The sequence below is a fragment of the Bison bison genome, unplaced genomic scaffold (genome assembly GCF_000754665.1).
Source record: "Bison bison bison isolate TAMUID 2011002044 unplaced genomic scaffold, Bison_UMD1.0 scf7180017864499, whole genome shotgun sequence".
NCBI lineage: Eukaryota > Metazoa > Chordata > Mammalia > Artiodactyla > Bovidae > Bison > Bison bison.
This window is the reverse complement of record NW_011495058.1, coordinates 5,397,925-5,418,055: the sequence shown is the minus strand read 5'-3', so window position 1 is coordinate 5,418,055 and position 20,131 is coordinate 5,397,925. Positions and strand designations below refer to the sequence as shown.

The following is a 20,131-nucleotide window of genomic DNA, read 5'->3' as shown; positions in this document are numbered from 1 at the left end:
TCAAGGCTGTATATTGTCACCCTGTTTATTTAACTTCTATGCAGAGAAACATCATGAGAAACGCTGGACTGGAAGAAACACAAGCTGGAATCAAGATTGCCAGGAGAAATATCAATAACCTCAGATATGCAGATGACACCACCTTATGGCAGAAAGTGAAGAGGACCTAAAAAGCCTCTTGATGAAAGTGAAAGTGGAGAGTGAAAAAGTTGGCTTAAAGCTCAACATTCAGAAGACGAAGATTATGGCATCAGGTCCCATCACTTCATGGGAAATAGATGGGGAAACAGTGGAAACAGTGTCAGACTTTATTTTTCTGGGCTCCAAAATCATTACAGATGGTGACTGCAGCCATGAAATTAAAAGACACTTACTCCTTGGAAGGAAAGTTATGATAAACCTAGATAGCATATTGAAAAGCAGAGACGTTACTTTGCCAACAAAGGTCCATCTAGTCAAGGCTATGGTTTTTCCAGTGTTCATGTATGAATGTAAGAGTTGGACTGTGAAGAAAGCTGAGCACCGAAGAACTGATGCTTTTGAACTGTGGTGTTGGAGAATCCCTTGGACTGCAAGGAGATCCAACCAGTCCATTCTGAAGGAGATCAGCCCTGGGATTTCTTTGGAAGGAATGATGCTAAAGCTGAAACTCCAGTACTTTGGCTACCTCATGCAAAGAGTTGACTCATTGGAAAAGACTCTGATGCTGGGAGGGATTGGGGGCAAGAGGAGAAGGGGACGACAGAGGATGAGATGGCTGGATGGCATCACTGACTCGATGGACGTGAGTCTGAGTGAACTCCGGGAGTTGGTGATGGACAGGGAGGCCTGGCATGCTATGATCATGGGGTCAGACATGACTGAGCAAGTGATCTGATCTGATCTGATCTGATAATTTCAAGGAGACTAGGGAGATAAGTCTTACACATATGATACAAAATAATTATTCTATGTGCTGTATTATGAGAATTATCCACACACACGTATATACAAAAAGTTGGTAAACAGAATAAACTCATCTTTAGACAGGTTAGCTATATTTCCAAATAATTATATTATTTGGAATTATATATATTATATATATATTTCCAATTAATATATTTTTCTTTACCTCCAAACACCTTTCCAAGGGTTTTAAATTTAACACAATGAACTCAATAGCTCAATTAATCATGAGCTGCCAGTTTCTTGCCCCTACTAAGTGTCCTTTACAGACTAAAGTCTGTAAACACAAGGAATATTGTGCATTCTTGCCCGTGTGTGGATATGGGTGTGTATACACATGTACATGCCCTGGCTTGATCTGCAAAGCGGTTTTAGGCTTATAAAATAGAGGAGCATGTACTTTTAGCCAGTGAAGGATAGGACTCAGGTAAGTGTGCCTATGACAATTGCAGGCACATGTTTTACAGGGGCTGTGGTGGGGATTGATCTCTAAGTGTTCAAGTAGTTCTTGCTACAAAAGGAACAGGCTGGTTGTATTGTTCACTGGTTCCAGGGTGATGAAAATTGAGCAAAGTCATTCAGGAGAAACATAACTATTGTCAGTTCTAAGATCAGGCAGATGTTTCTCTCAAGGCAAAAGAATGTGTTGAAAATGAGCTCTGGATGACCAAGGAAACAAACTGAGGAAGGTTGTCTTAGTTTTCTGTTCAGCTTAGTTCAGTTCAGATGCTCAATTGTTTCTGACTCTTTGCCACCCCATGGACTGCAGCACACCAGGCTTCCCTGTCCGTCACCAACTCCCGGAGCTTGCTCAAAGTCATGTCCAGCAAGTCAATGATGCCCTCCAACCATCTCATCCTCTGTTGTCTCCTTCTTCAATTTTTCCCAGCATCAGGGTCTTTTCCAATGAGTCAGTTCTTTGCATCAGGTGGCCAAAGTATTGGAGTTTCATCTTCATCAGTCCTCCCAATGAATATTCAGGACTGATTTCCTTTAGGATTGACTGGTTTGATCTCCTTGCTGTAAGGGACTCTCAAGAGTCTTCTCCAACACCACAGTTCAAAAGCATCAATTCTTCGGAGCTCAGCTTTCTTTATGATCCATATCTCACATCTATACATGACTACTTGAAAAACCATAGCTTTGACTGACAGACTTTGGCCAGCAAAGTAATGTCTCTTCTTTTTAATATACTGTCTAGGTTTTTCATAGTTCTTCTTCCAAGGAGCAAGCATCTTTTAATTTCATGGCTGCAGTCACCATCTGTAGTGATTTTGGAGCCCAAGAAAATAAAGTCTGTCATTGTTTCCCCATCTATTTGCCATGAAGTGACAGAGCTTGATGCCATGATCTTAGTTTTCTGAATAGTGAGTTTTAAGCCAGCTTTTCCACTCTTCTCTTTAACTTTCATCAAGAGGCTCTTTAGTTCCTCTTCACTTTCTGCCATAAAGGTGGTATCATCTGCATGTCTGAGGTTATTGATATTTCTCCCAGCAATCTTGATTCCAGCTTGTGCTTTATCCAGCCTGGCATTTAGCATGATGTACTCTCCATATAAGTTAAATAAGCAGGGTGACAATATACAGCACTTCCCCAGGCTGGCACTGCTCAGTACCAAACTGTTTCAGCTGGAAAGAGTTCTCCTCACTAGGAAAGGGAAAGCAGGCTGAACAGTTGCATTCTCCCAGGCTTTGAGGGCACTACACACAAAGATCTATCTTGGCTTTCACTGCACCCAAACCACCAATGTCAAAGATGGCTAGGAACAAGGAAGAAAAGCAGGATCTACCAATAGCTGCCATAAGGTGGGAGTAATTGTGGTTCACAATGACCAGCTCTATAAGCAAGCCCAGTGGCTTTTCCCAGTGAAGAAGGAACCAATGACCAGCACAGCTGTTGTGGAATTCCTGCAGATTTTAGCAGCTTTTGCCCCACAGATATTCTTGTTTGCTCATGCAAGCTACCTAAGTCCCTCCCTGCCCCTGCCAGAGCCTGGGAACCACAACAGGAGCTAGCCCGGGCCTCTGAGGATGCACAAGTGCAAGATGCCATCCTCCACACCCCATGGCTGACCATCATCATCACACATACACCTGGGGCTAGCGCCTCCAGCTGTGCCCCTGCGTGCTGCCAGCCTAAGCTTTGTCGTCAGCCTGCACTGTCTGCGCACACTCGGGGAGACTGTGCAGCCACCGGACAGCACGACTAGCAGCCGCAGCCTCCAGCACTGCAACTGCTTGTGGGCCCAAATCAGGCTCTGTCTTCCGTTACTGGTGTGCACCAACTCTATCTGACATAGTCCCGGAAGTCCTAGCCAGGCAGAAAAGATAAATTAGAAGCATACAAATTGAAAAGAAGTAAAATCGTCTTGTTTGCGACAGTATGATCTTATAATGTATAGAAAACCCTAAAGATTACACCAAGAAACTGTTCAGACTAACCAATTAATTCAGTAAAGTTTCAGGCTTTTGGAGTAAAACTTACACAGTTAGCTCTTGGGTCTCCAGCTTGCTGACTGCAGATCTTGGGATTTGTCAGCCTCCCTAAATATGTGACCCAATTCCATGTATGTGTGTGTGCGTATATATATATACACACACACACATATACATATACACACATAAATACACACGCACACATTATACGAAATGAAAGAGCCCATTCACAAAAGGCCATATAGGATTTCATTTATATGAAATACCTGGAATATATAAATTCACAGAGATAGAAATAAAATTAGAGATTTCCTGGGGCTATGGGAGGAGAGGAGAGTGGGGTGAAACTGCTTGATGCATATAGGATATAGGGCCTTATTTTGAATTATTAAAATGCTTAGAAACTAGATAGTGAATGTGCTAAATACCACTGCATTGTTCATCAAATGGTCAGTTTCATGTTATGTGAATTTCACCTCATAAACTATTTTTAATAAAACAGAAAGAAGTAAAAGTTATTACATACATACATACATGCCAGAGCAAAGATTAAAAATTCAAAAGCTTCCAGATAGCCAGGTCAGGTCAGTATCACATTCCATCAAATCTAAGGTGATCTTAAGGATGTTAAGGCCAATCATTGATTTTCACACTGCCAGGCTAGAAAAAGCTTTCCAGTTACAAATAGGATGCTTTGGTGGATAGCCACAACCTGATTGCTGAGCCCTAAAATGGAAAGCACTAGTGTGTTAGGATTGATGCACGTAGTCCCAGAGAGGAGGGCCAGGAAGATGCTGTGTTTCTCAACAGGGTGGTAGTTTCTCAGCTTTAGTTGTTCCCTGCTAGATACTCTGATACTTTAAAAATCTGAAACCCACATTTTGTGTAAACCTTCTGATTTTTAAAAGTATGTTGAAAACTAATATTTTGAAAACTCAAATATAGTATGAGCCAAAGAAAATATGTCACCAGGCCATACAGCCTGCAGACTCACTGGTGCCCCAGCAGATGCCTTTTGTCAGATTTGAATCACTCAAGAGTGATAAGCCCACAGAGTAGAGTGAAGGCGCTTTGCAGATTGAGGGACCAGCCGATTAGATGACAGTCCTCTAGGCAAGGAAGTAAGATCTGCAGAAAAGTGGGTTGTCTGTCTTTAATAGAAGGTACAGGTTTGAATGCTGGAGGCGGGGGCTCCGGGGGCTAAGGCATTACAGAACCCACCTCTGGGGCTTGGAACTGGAATCAAGCCAGTTTCTGAGATAAGAGTTGGAGACATCTTTCCTTTACCATTTGAAAGAGGAAGACCCTTGATACTGATACTTCTCCAGGTATGGTCCCCCAGCAGCAAAAGCCTTACCTGAAACTTGAAGTACAGGCTCTCAGGCCTTCCCTAGGCCTACAGAATTAGACCTTCCATGGTGGGGCCCAGCAGTCTGTCTTGTATCAAGCCCTGTAGTGACTCTGAAGCAGCTCATGGTAGTGAACTTCTGCCCTAGAGCAAACAGAGTGACTCAGTCATTTTTTAGAATTTGATAGTGCTTGTCATGTGCCCACTTTCAGAGTAGTCTGTAGATACAGAAACTGTGTTCAAAAGAATAGCTAAAGAATCTAAAAGTCATCAGGGAAAATCTGCTATCTGATTACTCCTAGCTAGCATTCTCCTTCCCAGTATTTCTTACCCTTTTTAGGAAGCCAAATGCCTCACATCTCAAACATAGCAGTCCTTCGCCCCAATCGGATTTGCTCTTGGTGTTAGTATCTGTCCCCAAAAGTAGTCAGTATAAAGAAAACCATCTCTAATTAACACATTGTGTCCAATTCACACAATGAAAACTAGGAGAAATGCCTCATTTTTCCAACCCCTCTCTTTTTCCCCATTGTGATTAGCAGAAGAGCCCTGAAATTGGGAAGTCTGGATCTTGCCCTCAAGGCAATAAGGAAAGCAGAAGGGGTGAGAACTCTGGAAGCTGACTTGGTGACTGCAGGATCAGAAGGCAGAGATGAGCAGTAAGAATATGAACCAAATGTGAACAGAATATGAGCAAAAGAGAGCCAATAGCCAGGCTGGGTCTGAAAAAATGACCCCAAGATTCCTCCCCCTTGAATTTTGGGAAGTCATTGATCTGAGCTCAGCTTTCAAGCTTGTAAACTGCAGTGAGGATCATGAAGAATGTCTAATTCACAATCTGTTAAAAGAGTGTGTCCACAAGAACTGGCTTTGTGCTTGGCACACCATCAGCTCTCATCCCTGTCACTTGTCTTCTTGCCCCTTGGAGGGGCCGTCTAAGTCTTTCATCACAGGTGTCCTGCAGGTTGGGGAAATTGCCTGAGGGTGCCGTTGACTGTTGGAATTTTATGTTTCATTCTTTTAGCCCCTTAAGATGGCTTTGTTCTTTGAGTTTACAGAACTTTCTGTAAACTTTCAGGACTTCAGATGAACTACATCTAACCACCTAGTCGTCATATTGTGAGGATTCCATGAAAGAGACGTTCTCAAAAGTGCTCTGTAAACATCTGTGAGGTGTGTTTATTTATCGGTTGTTCATTGGAACATTTCAGAGATTTGGAGGTAGAAATGGAACTTAGGCTTTTGATTGGATTGATTTTTGTTTTTTAAGGTGGCTTGGAGGTGTATCAGCTTATTTAATAGACTTTATCTTGGATGCAAAAGATATTGAACACAGGAACCACTGATTTCTCATCTAAAATGGAATCCCTGATTCCATACTCTTGGTTACTGACATGCCATGGCTTGAAGATTTTATTAGGTATAATGTGATGCTATTTTGCAACTGATTTTTAGATTCACATTATCAACTATGGAGTCAGAGTTATCTTGGTCAGGTGAATATATAAAGGCTCAATGAAAGTCATGAATTTTATCCCCTATGTTACTGATGGGTTAATTGTTCTGTAACTAAACACAAAGCTAATCAACAATTTGGGCTCAAAGAAGTCATTATATTAGTTTGGAATAATCGTGGCTATGTAAATAGAGTTAACATGCTAGAATCAAGCATAACGTGTTCACACCCCTTTGGAAATGCCATGTGTGTTACAGGGAGCTTCTCCTACTTTTACCAAAGGAAGTTAACCCAGATCTGGGGCACTTGGAGAAGCAACTCAGAGTGGTCTTTCACATGCAAGAGAGTTATTTGAAAACTCCTGATTACCTTCAAAATGCATCTATATTTTGTATTTGACTTTAACTTTCCTCATGTTTGCTTTTAAAATAGATTTACCCAAAATTCTGAGTAAAAGTGGTGCTCGAGAACAGGCACCCTTTCCCCCTGGCACACTTATCTACTCCTAGGAATAAGATCACACCTGTCTGAGAAGCCTCTGTGTTCTTAGAGACTGGAAGATGAAGCATATAGGTTAAAGAGCACATATGACGTGGTAATTGAGACACATGTGTTTTTAGCAGACCGCCTCATCTTCATGCAGAGGTATCGTGAAAGGAAAGCTAGGATTTGAATGGTGTTGTAGGGATCTAATGAGAAGGGAGGCTGGTCAACTGAGCCATGTGTCTTCATTCTTCTGAAATGGAAGTTCCCCTGCAAGGGTATGAAGACTTGATCGTCACTCTGTTTTTTACTGAATTTCACTTTTGGGCTTTACAACAGTGTGTGCATTCATACTTATAACTTCAAAAAGCAGATGTAAAGAGGACATGAGAATGGGAGTAGGAGAGATACATGTGAATTAATCCCAAAGGTCTTAATTCAATTCCAGGAGCCTTCTTGATAACCCTACACAATCTTCTGCTGGCCACCAACAGATTTGGCTTTTTAAAAAATAAAATTATATATATATTTTAATTGCAGCAAAGTGTTTCACTAATGAATACATTGTAATTTATTTAGCATTCCCTTATCCATTAACTTTTCATCTCCCCTCCAATCTTTTGCTCTATATAAACAAAGCCACAATAAATTTCCTTTTATACATAGTATTTAACACATGACTGAGTAATTTTGTGATAAATTCATAGACATGAAATTAATGGTCATTTGCCAGCTCTCTTGGGAATGTGTGTGTGTATCAATTAACACTCCCATCAATAATGAGAAGGAGAAGGCAATGGCAACCCACTCCAGTACTCTTGCCTGGAAAATCCCATGGATGGAGGAGCCTGGAAGGCTGCAGTCCATGGGGTCGCTAAGAGTCAGACACGACTGAGTGACTTCACTTTCATTTTTCACTTTTATGCATTGGAGAAGGAAATGGCAACCCACTCCAGTGTTCTTGCCTGAAGAATCCCAGGTATGGGGGAGCCTGGTGGGCTGCCGTCTATGGGGTCGCACAGAGTCGGACATGACTGAAGCGACTTAGCAGCAGCAGCAGCAGCAATAATGAGTGAGACTGCCTGTGTCTTCACACTTTGGGCCACTGTATCAGTTAAGAGCAAATTGGATACCATACCAGTTACTTAGAGTTTCATATGAATAATTGTTAAACAGATTTTAAAAAATCTGTTAAGAGAATTAAAACAAGAACCCACTCCGGTATTCTTGCCTGGAGAACTCCATGAACAGAGGAACCTGGTGGGCTACATACAGTCCATGTGGTTGCAAATAGTTGGACATGACTGAGTGACTAACACTTTCACTTTCAAGGTATCAGTAAGGTAGTAAGTGCAAAAGAAAAGCTGCCATCTCTAAGGCTGGAGGAGTGAGTGAAGAGATTGAAATAAAACTTAGAAGCTTAAAGAAAGGACCTTACAGTACTGAAATGCAGACCTCTTTGGAGGAGGATTTTATTCAACAGTGCTGGAGAAGGCAATGGCACCCCACTCCAGTACTCTTATCTGGAAAACCCTATGGACAGAGGAGCCTGGTAGGCTGCAGTCCATGGGGTCGCTGAGGGTCGGACACGACTGAGCGACTTCACTTTCACTTTTCATTTTCATGCATTGGAGAAGGAAATGGCAACCCACTCCAGTGTTCTTGCCTGGAGAATCCCAGGGACGGGGGAGCCTGGTGGGCTGCCGTCTATGGGGTCGCAAGGAGTCGGACACGACTGAAGTGACTTAGCAGCAGCAGCAGCAATCTTAGAGGAGGGACCCCACAGACCCAGACTGGACTTCTGAGGTTATTGATGCTGCTTCACTAAGAGAGGAAAGGTCAGACTGACTTTTCAATGTTGGAAGAGTATTAGGAAAAACCCACAAACTGGATTTAGCTGCTGCAGTGGTAAAGCACTGAAGCCCCAGGTGAAAACAGTTGCTGGGGTAATATGGACCAGAACAGGAAGCAGAGAGAGCAGAGATAGTTTTTTTTCCTTCTTTCCATCTTCCTCTTCCCCTCTTGTACCTCCTGTTGGCAGAGGCTGTGCAGGCACCAGGTGGCAAAGCAGAGATGCTGTGAGCATTCTCCACTCCAGCATCACAGGGCTTAGAAGGGTGGGAATTGAGTCAAAAGACAGCTCAAAACCTGGCAGATCACCCCTGTGAGTTCTCAGGCTTTTTGCTTATTACCAATGTGACAGGTGAAAACTCAGCTTGTAGTTTTGATTAGCATTTTTTCTTCTTGTAGTCAAGGTCAAATACTTCTTAATTTTTAGAGTTGATTCTCCTTTCTATTAATATAAACTATCGTTTGATATGCTTTGTTCAAACTTACTTTCTTTTGGTTGTTGTTTTTGTTTCTTAGACAAGAAAGAAAGTAGACTTTTGAATATGTGAGTTGAAAATACTTATCGTGGTGGATTCATGTTGATGTATGGCAAAACCAATACAATATTGTAAAGTAAAAAAAATAAAATAAAATAAATTTAAAAATTAAAAAAAAAAAATAAAGAAAATACTTATCCAGGTTTGTCATTTATCTTTTGATATATGGTGGCTTTTCCAAGTATGCATTTTTATTTTTACAGAGTTGAGCTTATCAGTGTTTTCTTTTGTGACTTCAGGGCTTTTCTTCACCGGCAGGAAAAACTCTTCAAGTTTGAGATCATAAAAATATTCTTCCATCTTTTTCCCCAATGCTTTTAAGATTTTGATTTTAACATTTAAATATTTGATCAATTTGGAATTTTTTTCTATTATATAATATGAGGCATTACTCCAAATGCATCTCCATCTTCCAGACTTACTATCCAGATGTCCCATTTTCTTCACTGATTTGAAAATTCACCTTTGTTGTATTTCCTACTTTTTTGGGTCTATTTCTGTACCTTCTATTTTGTTGCTATAACTATTCATGTACCAGCATCACACTGTTTTCATTACACTAGCTTCATAATATGGTTAAGTATCTTTTACAGCATTTCTTCCTCATTATTTTCCCTTTTCATTATAGAATCTTGTTTGTTCTTGGTTTTTCTTTCTTGCATAGGAAAATTTGAGTTAGCTTGTCCAATTTCAAATGCTCTTGGTAGTTTCACTGCGATCACATAATGATATAGATTAACTAAGAACGTACTGAAATTGTTACCATTTTCGAGTTTTTCTATTTAAGAATATGGTATAGCTTTCGGTTTGTTTTTCTTCTTCTGCACTTTTCTTCAATATATTCCAAGGTGCTTACACTGCCTTCTTTCCTCCTTATTTGCAGTCACGTGCATCTTGACTTGGTGTCTTCCCATACCCCAGTTTTCCCTCCAGTGCATATAGCAGCCATACTCCATACATTGTGTTCAGAGTTGTCGATATCTTGTGGTTTTATTAAGGATGGAGTTTGCCTTTTGTTTTTCTTCTTGTTGCTTTTGCGTGATTGGTTCATGAGAGAATAGCAGGAACAGCATTTTCCTCTTATTTAAAACTCAGATGCTATTTCATTTACATGTTCAAGCACTCTGGGATTCTACCATGTTGACTGCAAGAAATCCAGCTTTTATCACTAAATATTTCTAGGAATCTTTGGAATGCTTAACAGTTCACAGATATACTCTGAATATCATTGCCACCTCATCTAGGCATGTCTCTCAAGTACTTCTCAACCACCTGCAGTTAGCATTGCTCTATCTCAAGTCAGGTATCACCCTTTCATCTATCTCAACTGCTTTCAACAGGGGGTAAATATTTCCCTGGGGGTACATGATGATATTCCCAGGGCTAATAAGAACAATTATTTCAGGTTCTCAGTTTCCATATGTTTGAGTTGAGTAGTTGAGTTGAGTTCAGTCGCTCAGTCATGTCTGACTCTTTGCAACCCCATGAATTCTCAGGCAGATCAATTTCAGGAAAGCAAACATATGTGAAGAAAGCTGAGTGCTGAAGAATTGATGCTTTTAAACTGTAGTGTTGGAGAGGACTCTTGAGAGTCCCCTGGACTGCAAGGAGATCCAACCAGTCCATTCTAAAGGAGATCAGTACTGGGTTTCTTTGGAAGGAATGATGCTAAAGTAGGTTCTTTCTTCCAATTTATCCTTGCACTCTTCCTCTTTCACATGTCGTTAAGAAAAGGCATGTGTCTTGTCCCATCCATTCTAGATTATACTGTGTTTATTGGCTTGAGGATGGAAAAGTATTTAGGGAGCAACCAAGTGGGCACTTCAGAATACTACAGTAGTGCTGGTGTTGAGAAAGTGAATGGCTGCAGTGATTGGTCACAAAGGCTTTTGCAACTTCAGTTCAGTTCAGTCCAGTTCAGTCGCTCAGTCATGTCCGACTCTTTGCAACCCCATGAGTTGCAGCACGCCAGGCCTCCCTGTCCATCACCAACTCCCGGAGTTCACTCAGACTCACGTCCATCGAGTCAGTGATGCCATCCAGCCATCTCATCCTCTGTCGTCCCCTTCTCCTCCTGCCCCCAATCCCTCCCAGCATCAGAGTCTTTTCCAATGAGTCAACTCTTCACATGAGGTGGCCAAAGTACGGGAGTTTCAGCTTTAGCATCATTCCTTCCAAAGAAATCCCAGGGCTGATCTCCTTCACAATGGACTGGTTGGATCTCCTTGCAGTCCAAGGGACTCTCAAGAGTCTTCTCCAACACCACAGTTCAAAAGCATCAATTCTTCGGCGCTCAGCCTTCTTCACAGTCCAACTCTCACATCCATACATGACCACAGGAAAAACCATAGCCTTGACTAGACGGACCTTTGTTGGCAAAGTAATGTCTCTGCTTTTGAATATGCTATCTAGATTGGTCATAACTTTCCTTCCAAGGAATAAGGGTCTTTTAATTTCATGGCTGCAGTCACCCTTGCTGCTGCTGCTAAGTCACTTCAGTCGTGTCCGACTCTGTGCGACCCCGTAGACAATGGCAGCCCACCAGGCTCCTCCGTCCCTGGGATTCTCCAGGCACCCTTAGGTAGTTCCAATTCTTGGCTGTCATAAATGCTGAAAAAAGATTTAAAGAGGTTGTGCATGGAGAGGCAATTTTAATTAATTTGTATTGATTGATTACTATGTTTTTGTGTTATATGTAGCTTGTAAAGGACTAAAGTAAATAAAAGATGTTACTATAATTGCACCTACTGTATAAACAGTTCTCTCAAACACTTATGTAACAAGGAAAAAATTGATAAATTCTCTCACTCTAATAATGAAAAATGTTCATCTATGTAGATATAAACTAATTTCCTTTATTGAAGTATATTTAATTTACAATATTGTGTAAGTTTCAGGTATAGAGCAAAGTGACTCGTTATTTTTTCAGATTATTTTCCATTGTAGGTTATTATAAAATATTGAATGTAGTTCTCTGACCTAAATAATAAATCCTTGTTGCTTGTATTTTATGTATAATAATTTCTATATGTTAATCTTACTCCTAATTCATTCCTTTCCTCCCTCTCTTTACCCTTTTTTAACCATAAATTTTCTGTGTCTGTGAGTCTGTTTCTATTTTGAATAAATATTACTTTGTATTTTTTATTTTTCACATATAAGTGATATTATATAATATTTGTCATTCTCTGCCTGACTTAGTTCACTTAGTATGATATTCTTTGTTTTTCTTCTTGGTGCCCTTAGACTCCTCTCTTCATATTTAACTTTTGTCTTTTTAATTATAATATGACTTTGTGTAGGTTTTTTAGGTTCCTGTACCTGGATATCTGTTTCCTTCTTTAGATTTGGGAAATTTTCAGCCATACTTTCCTCAAATACATTTTCTGTTCCTTCTCTCTTTCTTCTCCTTCTGGAACCCCTATTATGTGTAGCTTGGCACACTTCATATTATCCCATAGATCTTACTTGTCACTTTCATTTTTTGGTTTGTCTTTCTGTCTGCTCTTCTGATTGGGTGATGTCCATTATTCTGTCTTCCTGTTCATTTTTCTGCATTATTTAGTGAACTACTCATTGCTTTGAGATCAGTTTTTATCTTGGCAGTTGAGTTATCTAATGTTGATTGGTTCCTCTTTACAGTTTCTGGTTCATTGTTACAGTGACCTGACAATAATAATGTTTATTAATTCCTTTAGCATTTTAGGGACTTACCTTGTGGCTCAGACAGTAAAAGCGTCTGCCTACAATGCAGGAGACCCGGGTTCGATCCCTGGGTTGGGAACATCCCCTGGAGAAGGAAATGGCACCCCACTCCAGTACTCTTGCCTGGAAAATCCCATGGATGGAGGAGCCTGGGAGGCTACAGTCCATGGGGTCACAAAGAGTCAGACACGACTGAATGAGTTCACTTTCTTTCACTTTCAGCATTTTTATTACTTCCTTTTTGAAGTTGGGGTCTGGTAGCCTGAATAAGTATTTCTATTTTTTTGTTCTTTCAGGGGATTTTTCTTATTCTTTTAATTGGGAGTTTTTTTAATTTCTCTGTCTCTATGAATTTAGGAGAAAATTATCTATTGTGGTCTTGAAGGGCTCTTTTTATGTGGGAGCATCCTTGTGTAGACTGTGTGAGTCCAGTATTTTTGGTGCAAAGGCTATTTTCTCAGTTTGCTGTCCATTATAGTGGGTGTGATTGGTATGGTATCCAGAGCCTGCACTGAATGTTGGGCATGGCCTCCTGTTTGCTCCATGGTTGTCACAGCCTTGTCAGGAGGCAAGGTCCTCTCCCCAGTTGTTGGAGTAGAAGGCCTACGGGTTGGGTTTCATAAGGTTCCTTTCATAAAGTTCTCTTGTGTCCTCGTTCCCCAAGGAGCCGAACACTGAATCCACGAGGCTTATGTGGTCACAGTGAACCTATGCACTGGCTGTGCAGCATCCGCAGTTTTGCCCATAAGTAACCCAAGGTCACATACATTTCTCTGTTGTGTTCATCACAGACCCTAGTGCTAGACTGGTGGTGGGGGCCAGAGCACTGTGACTGCAGGAATCTAGGTGGTTGTGCTGCTTCCTGGGACCTCGTCTGCCTCCTTAGTAGGGCTGTCCCCAGCCTTGTTCACTCCAGATATGGCTCCAAGCTGCCATGTGAGGAGTGTTCCTGTCAGGAAAGGAACTCCTGCATACTCCTCCCCAGGGGCAGCCCACCAGGAGCACTGAGCCCATTATCAGTCCTCCCATAACGCTGGAGTCGCAGTTTGCTGTGAGCACACTGACCATGGGTCTTCATCTGTTGACCTGTGCCCACCTGTGCCCCACCCGGCACCATGCTGAAAATATTGGGCCCGCATCATGTATCAAGCACACTAACAGTGGCAGCCTGGACCACACTCCAGGCTGTCTCTGCACCCCTAGACTGAGTCCTCTCCAGGGTTCCTCCTCCCAAGTTTAAGTGCCTGGCCACTGTGTGTAATAGCAGCCCTGCTGAGCATGCATTTTCTTCTTGGAGGTACAGAGATAATTTCTGTACAAAATAAACACTGATACCATGCACTGTGTCTGAGAGGCAACATAAGGGATAACAGAATAACAGAAGGGAGTCAGACAGACTGAAAAGCCAAAAGTATGTGCAGACCAGAGAAAATAAGCAATTCCCTGATGGACTGTTTTGGCTGAGTTTCCACACCATTTTCATAGTCAGTAAATGGTAGTGTCTCTTTGTGAGTACAACAGATTTCTTAACTTCAGACAAGCCTCTGGAGGTCATCTTGAACAAAAAGTTGGGACACACAACTTTCCCAAACACCTTTACTTCCTGGAAAATGTTTATCACAGTTACTACTGCCTCCCTCTTTGTATCATCAGTCTGGCACAGAGATGACTTGATAAATAATGTTAGCAAAAAGCCAAGAGTTAGGGAGAATTTTGTGGAATTTACAGTGTGTTTCTCCCTTCTGAGCTTGGTAGTTTTTGAAAAATATGCATTATCTTTTTGTCTGCATACCTGTTTCAATCCAGTATACATGAAGAACATTTTTGTAAATACCCTGAATACCCAACAGAAAAATCTTTAAATATGAGGATCAAAATATGTATGCACCAAATAAGAAAGAACGAATACTATTCTTTTTTATCATCGCATGTTTAAGCTCATTTAGCCTAGGAAGACATGCAGTTTAATCCTACACCTTATAAAAAATATAAATTGGAATGCATACACTCTAGACTTATATCTACAAGGCTCCATTAAAAGTAGAGTTTCTATTGTGCTCTCAAGGAACTTAGAAGATGAACTTCTGAGATGAAACAAGCTAGACGTTGACATCTTTAAACTAGAATTAGGAGCAGTCAGTTGCAAATGTCCCACCTCGGCAAGTATAGCACCAGAAGGGGGTGCGGCCAGTCTGCCCACATCAACATGGCCTTTGTCCAGGCGTAGGTGTGAAAATGAAGAGAAGTCTTCAACATGAAGAAATTTTGAATCCTGATTAGACCCATGCATATTGGCTACTTTGAGAGCTAGAAGAGTGGTCCAGCCTGAGGTTGCAGTCTCTGCTCTGTTTGCTGACCTCTGCTGCTCTGGGTCAGCCAGGCAAAGAGAAAGACAAACACAAACTGGGAAAGAGCAAGATGTGTGAAGAGGGCTGATACCTCAGACCAAGCAGTGTTCCAACTCACCCCGTTCCGTATGTCACGCACGTTGGTTCCACCTGCTGGGCAGCCCAGAATCCGTGAGATGCATCTTGTATGTGGGCCTAACAGCAGACATACTGGGAAGATTGGCACATGAGCTGCAGCCAAGCTTCGAAGGCCACCAGGGGCACCTGCTTAACAAAGAGGTGTTCTAATAATTCTTTTGGACTCTCCTTGGGCCGAAACTATGAGCCTTAGTGATGCCCAGTCATTACTCTTAGTCTCAAATAAAGTAAATTGACAGTCACATCCAATCACAGCTCTTTCAGCATCAAGAGTACTGACAGGCAGAGAGAGATTAAGCCCACACAACCTAGAAACAAAGAGACTTTGAGTGAGAGGTCACTGAGTTTTCTGTTTTTCTCTTCTTCAGTATAGCTTATCTTCTAAAAAGTGGACCTGGTAGAGATTTGCTTTATATTCAGATTTTTTTTGGTATTATTTTATCCAAATATGTAACATATGCAAAGGTAACTCTGCCTTTGAATATATACTCAGAATCATTTCAGGGTAAAACTTGCCTAGAAGAGAATGGAAACAAGAACTCTAGCTGCTTTGATTAATCCATTAACAGATCAGTGTTGAGCAATGATGGAAAATAAAACATTTTAGCAACCCGATTTGCAAATACCTACTAGATGAAGATGGGCTTCCCTTGTGGCTCAGCTGGTAAAGAATCTGCCTGCAATGCGGGAGACCTGGGTGTGATCCCTGGGTTGGGAAGATCCCCTGAAGAAGGGAAAGGCTACCCACTCTGGTATTCTGGCCTGGAGAATTCCATGGACTGTATAGTCCATGGGGTCCCAAAGAGTCAGACACAACTGAGTGACTTTCACTCTCACTAGATGAAGATAACCCATGTAACAGCTGTGTTCTGAAACTTCCCAGGAAGGCAGTTAAATAAAGAGACCTCAGAGTAGCTTCTTAATGTCATGCTTGGCTCCTCCCTAATAAACCAAATTTCCCTGGAATCTCTAGATAGTAGTACAGATCAGAAGAAATGGAGATACGGCAGTTTTAACTATACTTTGCTAATAGAAAACACTTTGTAATTACAACACTAAACATCTATTGACCTCTCAATTTTACTGCCTCAGGGTCTGCTTTAATAAATACCTTTTTGCAAATTTGAATATGAAAAGGCATTATTTACATAGGTAGTTATAAAAGACCTCTGATATTACACTAATTATGTTTGCTGATTTCCATTTCTCTGAGAAGTACCCCCTCATCCTCACTAGCATTTCGCATTCTATTACTGGAAAAGACATTAGGTTGCTAAAAGCTTATTCTAATTGATAGTAGCCTAATGAAATCATTATACTTCTGTGTTTGTATTCTGTAGTTACAGAAAGAACTGTGATTAAGAATGTTTGTACTGGAGTGTATCTATTTCAATGCTTCTTTTGCTTGTCTCCCATTTTCCTTCTTACAGATTTTTAAAAGCATTGGTTCTGATGAGACCGTGCAAGGGCAAGGAAGTCGGAGGCTGATCAGCTTTTCTCTCTCAGGTATGTTTTGCTCATCTGAAGGCCTTTGTGGAAAAAATAAGAATGTCAGTCAGCAATCAGGAGACATCTTCAGTTTGACTCTTACCTACAAGTTACTCAACCTCTTGCCTCAATTTCTCCATCTGTAAAACAAAATTTTAAAATATATTTTAAAATTCCCCTTGACCTTATAAATATTCTGGAGAGGTCAATAAGGAATAGGTGCATTCTTTAGATGAGATGAAATGATGAGAAGCTACTGTTCTACTTTTCCTCCATTGCTAAATAGCAGTAATTGAGAACTTATAAGGTGGAGGTAGGGAAAATCTGAGACAAGAAGCAGCTAGCAGACCTTTATCTAAATAAAATCTCACATGAAATCCAGTTGGAAAAACAGATAAAAACTGAACTGCTCAAAACAATGCATCTGTGCAAAGAGCAGGGAAATCCAAATGAAGCCTGTAATTTTGTTAATTGTATCTAGTTAATAGTTAAGAGTCATTTAATATTTTTTTAGTTTTCATCATGTACCATATTTCTGGAACATGTTAGTAGGGAAATTGGCTAAATCTTCTTTAAATCTAAAATAACTTCAAAATTAAAAATATAAAGAAAAACTGAGTTGCTCAAGCAAAAATGATATAGAAAGTTCAGAGCCCCATTCACTTAATTTTACTCAAAGTGGTCTTTGCAAAGACACAATGGCATGAAGCTTTAGAACTTTATCAAGCCCAGTTTGAAAACTATTGCTTTAGCTCACTGTCAAACCAACAAATGGTTTGCAGGCCATTAATGTCAGAGATCTGAGATCAAAAAAATGAATGAGTGTTCATGAGTGTCCTTGGAAAATGAACAGTCAACCAGGGCTTTTCATGTCTAAGTGAGCCCCCAGTAAAGCAAACATGTGTCTAAAAATCCACTGATAAGTGATAATAACAAGATTAATATACAAAAAGCCAGTCATTTTCCTATCTACCACAATGAACAAATGGAATTTAAATTAAAAGCACAAATCTATTTCTATTTAGCATCTCCCCAAATGAAGTACTTAGGTATAAATCTAACAAAATATGTATAAGCTATTTATAAGGAAAACTGCAAAACTCTAATGAATTAAATCAAAGAGCTAAATAAATGGAGATATATTCCATGTTCATAGATAGGAAGACTTAATAGTGTAAGGATGTCAGTTCTTCCCAAACTGATCTGTAGAATCAGTGCAGTCCCAACCAAAACTCCATCAAGTCATTTTGTGAAAACTGACAAATTGATTTCTAACATTTATAAGGAAAGGCAAAAGACCCAGAACAACCAACACAGTGTCGAAGGGGAATATCAAAGTTGGAGGATCGATGCTTCCCAACTTCAAGACTAACAATAAAACTGCAGTAATCAAGACAGTGTGGTACTTGTGAGGAAAAAAAAAGAAAAATAGATAAGTGGAATAGACTAGAGTACCCAGAAATAGTCCCCTATATAGTCAGCTGATCTTTGAAAGGTGAGCAAAGGCAATACAGTTGAGCAAAATAGTCCCTTCCACAAGTGGTACTGAAATAGCTGGACATCCACATGCAAAAGAAAAAAAAAATAAGAATCTAAACACACAAGCGGAGGAGGCGGGTCTCCATAGAAACCTCCACCTGTTTCCGGCCAGGCTGTGCAAGATTAGGGGCTGCTGCGGGGGCCAATCTCAGCCAGCTCGCCTTTTCCCGGCGGCCTTTGAGGGAGCGGTGGGTGTTGTACACAATCATCATGGCGGCGGCCGGAGCCCGGGATGGCATGGAGGAGCCTGGCATGGACACGGAGGCCGAGACCGAGGCGCCCACGCGGTCCCTAAAAAAAAAAAAAAAAAAAAAGAAGAATCTAAACACAGACCTTTATGCCCTTTAAAAAATTAACTCAAAATGGATCACAGACCTAAACGTAAACCACAAAACTATATAAATCCTAGAAGATAACATAGGAGAAAGCCTAAAAGACCTTGGGTAGAGTAGTGCTTTTTTAGATACAACACCAAAGGCATAATGCATGAAAGAAAAAATCGTAAGATGGACTTAATTAAAATTAAAAACTTCTGCTCTGTAAAAGACAATGTCAAGGACATGAGAAGACAAGCCACAGACTCAGAGAAAATATTTGAAAAAGACACATCTAGTAAAGTACAGTTAATCCAAAATATACAAAGAACTCTTAAAACTCAACAATATGAAAACAACCCAATTGAAAAATGGGCCAGAGATCTTCTGATCTTATCAGATATTTCACCAAAGACGCTATCAGATCAGTCACTCAGTCATGTCCAACTCTTTGCGACCTCATGAATCGCAGCACGCCAGGCCTCCCTGTCTATCACCAACTCCCGGAGTTCACTCAGACTCACATTCGTCGAGACAGTGATGCCATCCAGCCATCTCATCCTCTGTCGTCCCCTTCTCCTCCTGCCCCCAATCCCTCCCAGCATCAGAGTCTTTTCCAATGAGTCAACTCTTCGCATGAGGTAGCCAAAGTACTGGACTTTCAGCTTTAGCATCATTCCATCCAAAGAAGTCCCAGGGCTGATCTCCTTCAGAATGAACTGGTTGGATCCCCTTGCAGTCCAAGGGACTCTCAAGAGTCTTCTCCAACACCACAGTTCAAAAGCATCAATTCTTCAGTTCTCAGCCTTCTTCACAGTCCAACTCTCACATCCATACACGACCACAGGAAAAACCATAGCCTTGACTAGACGAACCTTTGTGGGCAAAGTAATGTCTCTGCTTTTGAATATGCTATCTAGGTTGGTCAAAGCTATACTGATGGCAAATAATCATATGAAAAGGTGCTCCACATCGTATGTCATTCATTTCAGTTCAGTTGCTCAGTTGTGTCCAACTCTTATGACCCCATGGACTGTAGCACACCAGGCCTCCCAGTCCACCACAAACTTCTGGAGCCTACCCAAACTCATGTATTTAAGTCAGTGATACCTTCCAACCATCTCAACCTCTGTTGTCCCCTTCTCCTCCAGCCTCAATCTTTCCCAGCATGAGGGTCTTTTCAAATGAGTCAGCTCTTTGCATCAGGTAGCCAAAGTATTAGTGTTTCAGCTTCAACATCAGTCCTTCCAATGAACACCCAGGACAGATTTCCTTTAGGATGGACTGCTTGGATCTCCTTGCATTCCAAGGGACTCTCAAGAGTCTTGTCCAACACCACAGTTCAAAAGCATCAATTCTTCAGTTCTCAGCCTTCTTTATAGTCCAACTCTCACATCAATAAATGACCACTGGAAAAACCATAGCCTTGACTAGACAGACCTCTGTTGGCAAAGTAATGTCTCTGCTTTTTAATATGCTGTCTAGGTTGGTCATAACTTTCCTTCCATAGAGTAAGCATCTTTTAATTTCATGGCTGCAGTCACC

The 20,131-nt window shown here is 41.0% G+C and overlaps 1 protein-coding gene across 1 annotated transcript in view; it reads left to right on the top strand.

Moving 5' to 3' along the window:
* HECW1 (HECT, C2 and WW domain containing E3 ubiquitin protein ligase 1) overlaps positions 1-20,131 on the top strand; it is a 211,042-nt gene that overhangs the window by 7,973 nt on the left and 182,938 nt on the right. Inside the window, exon 2 of the mRNA XM_010829072.1 lies at positions 16,676-16,751. Coding sequence (XP_010827374.1) covers positions 16,676-16,751 — 76 coding nt within the window. The remainder of the gene's footprint in view (positions 1-16,675; positions 16,752-20,131) is intronic.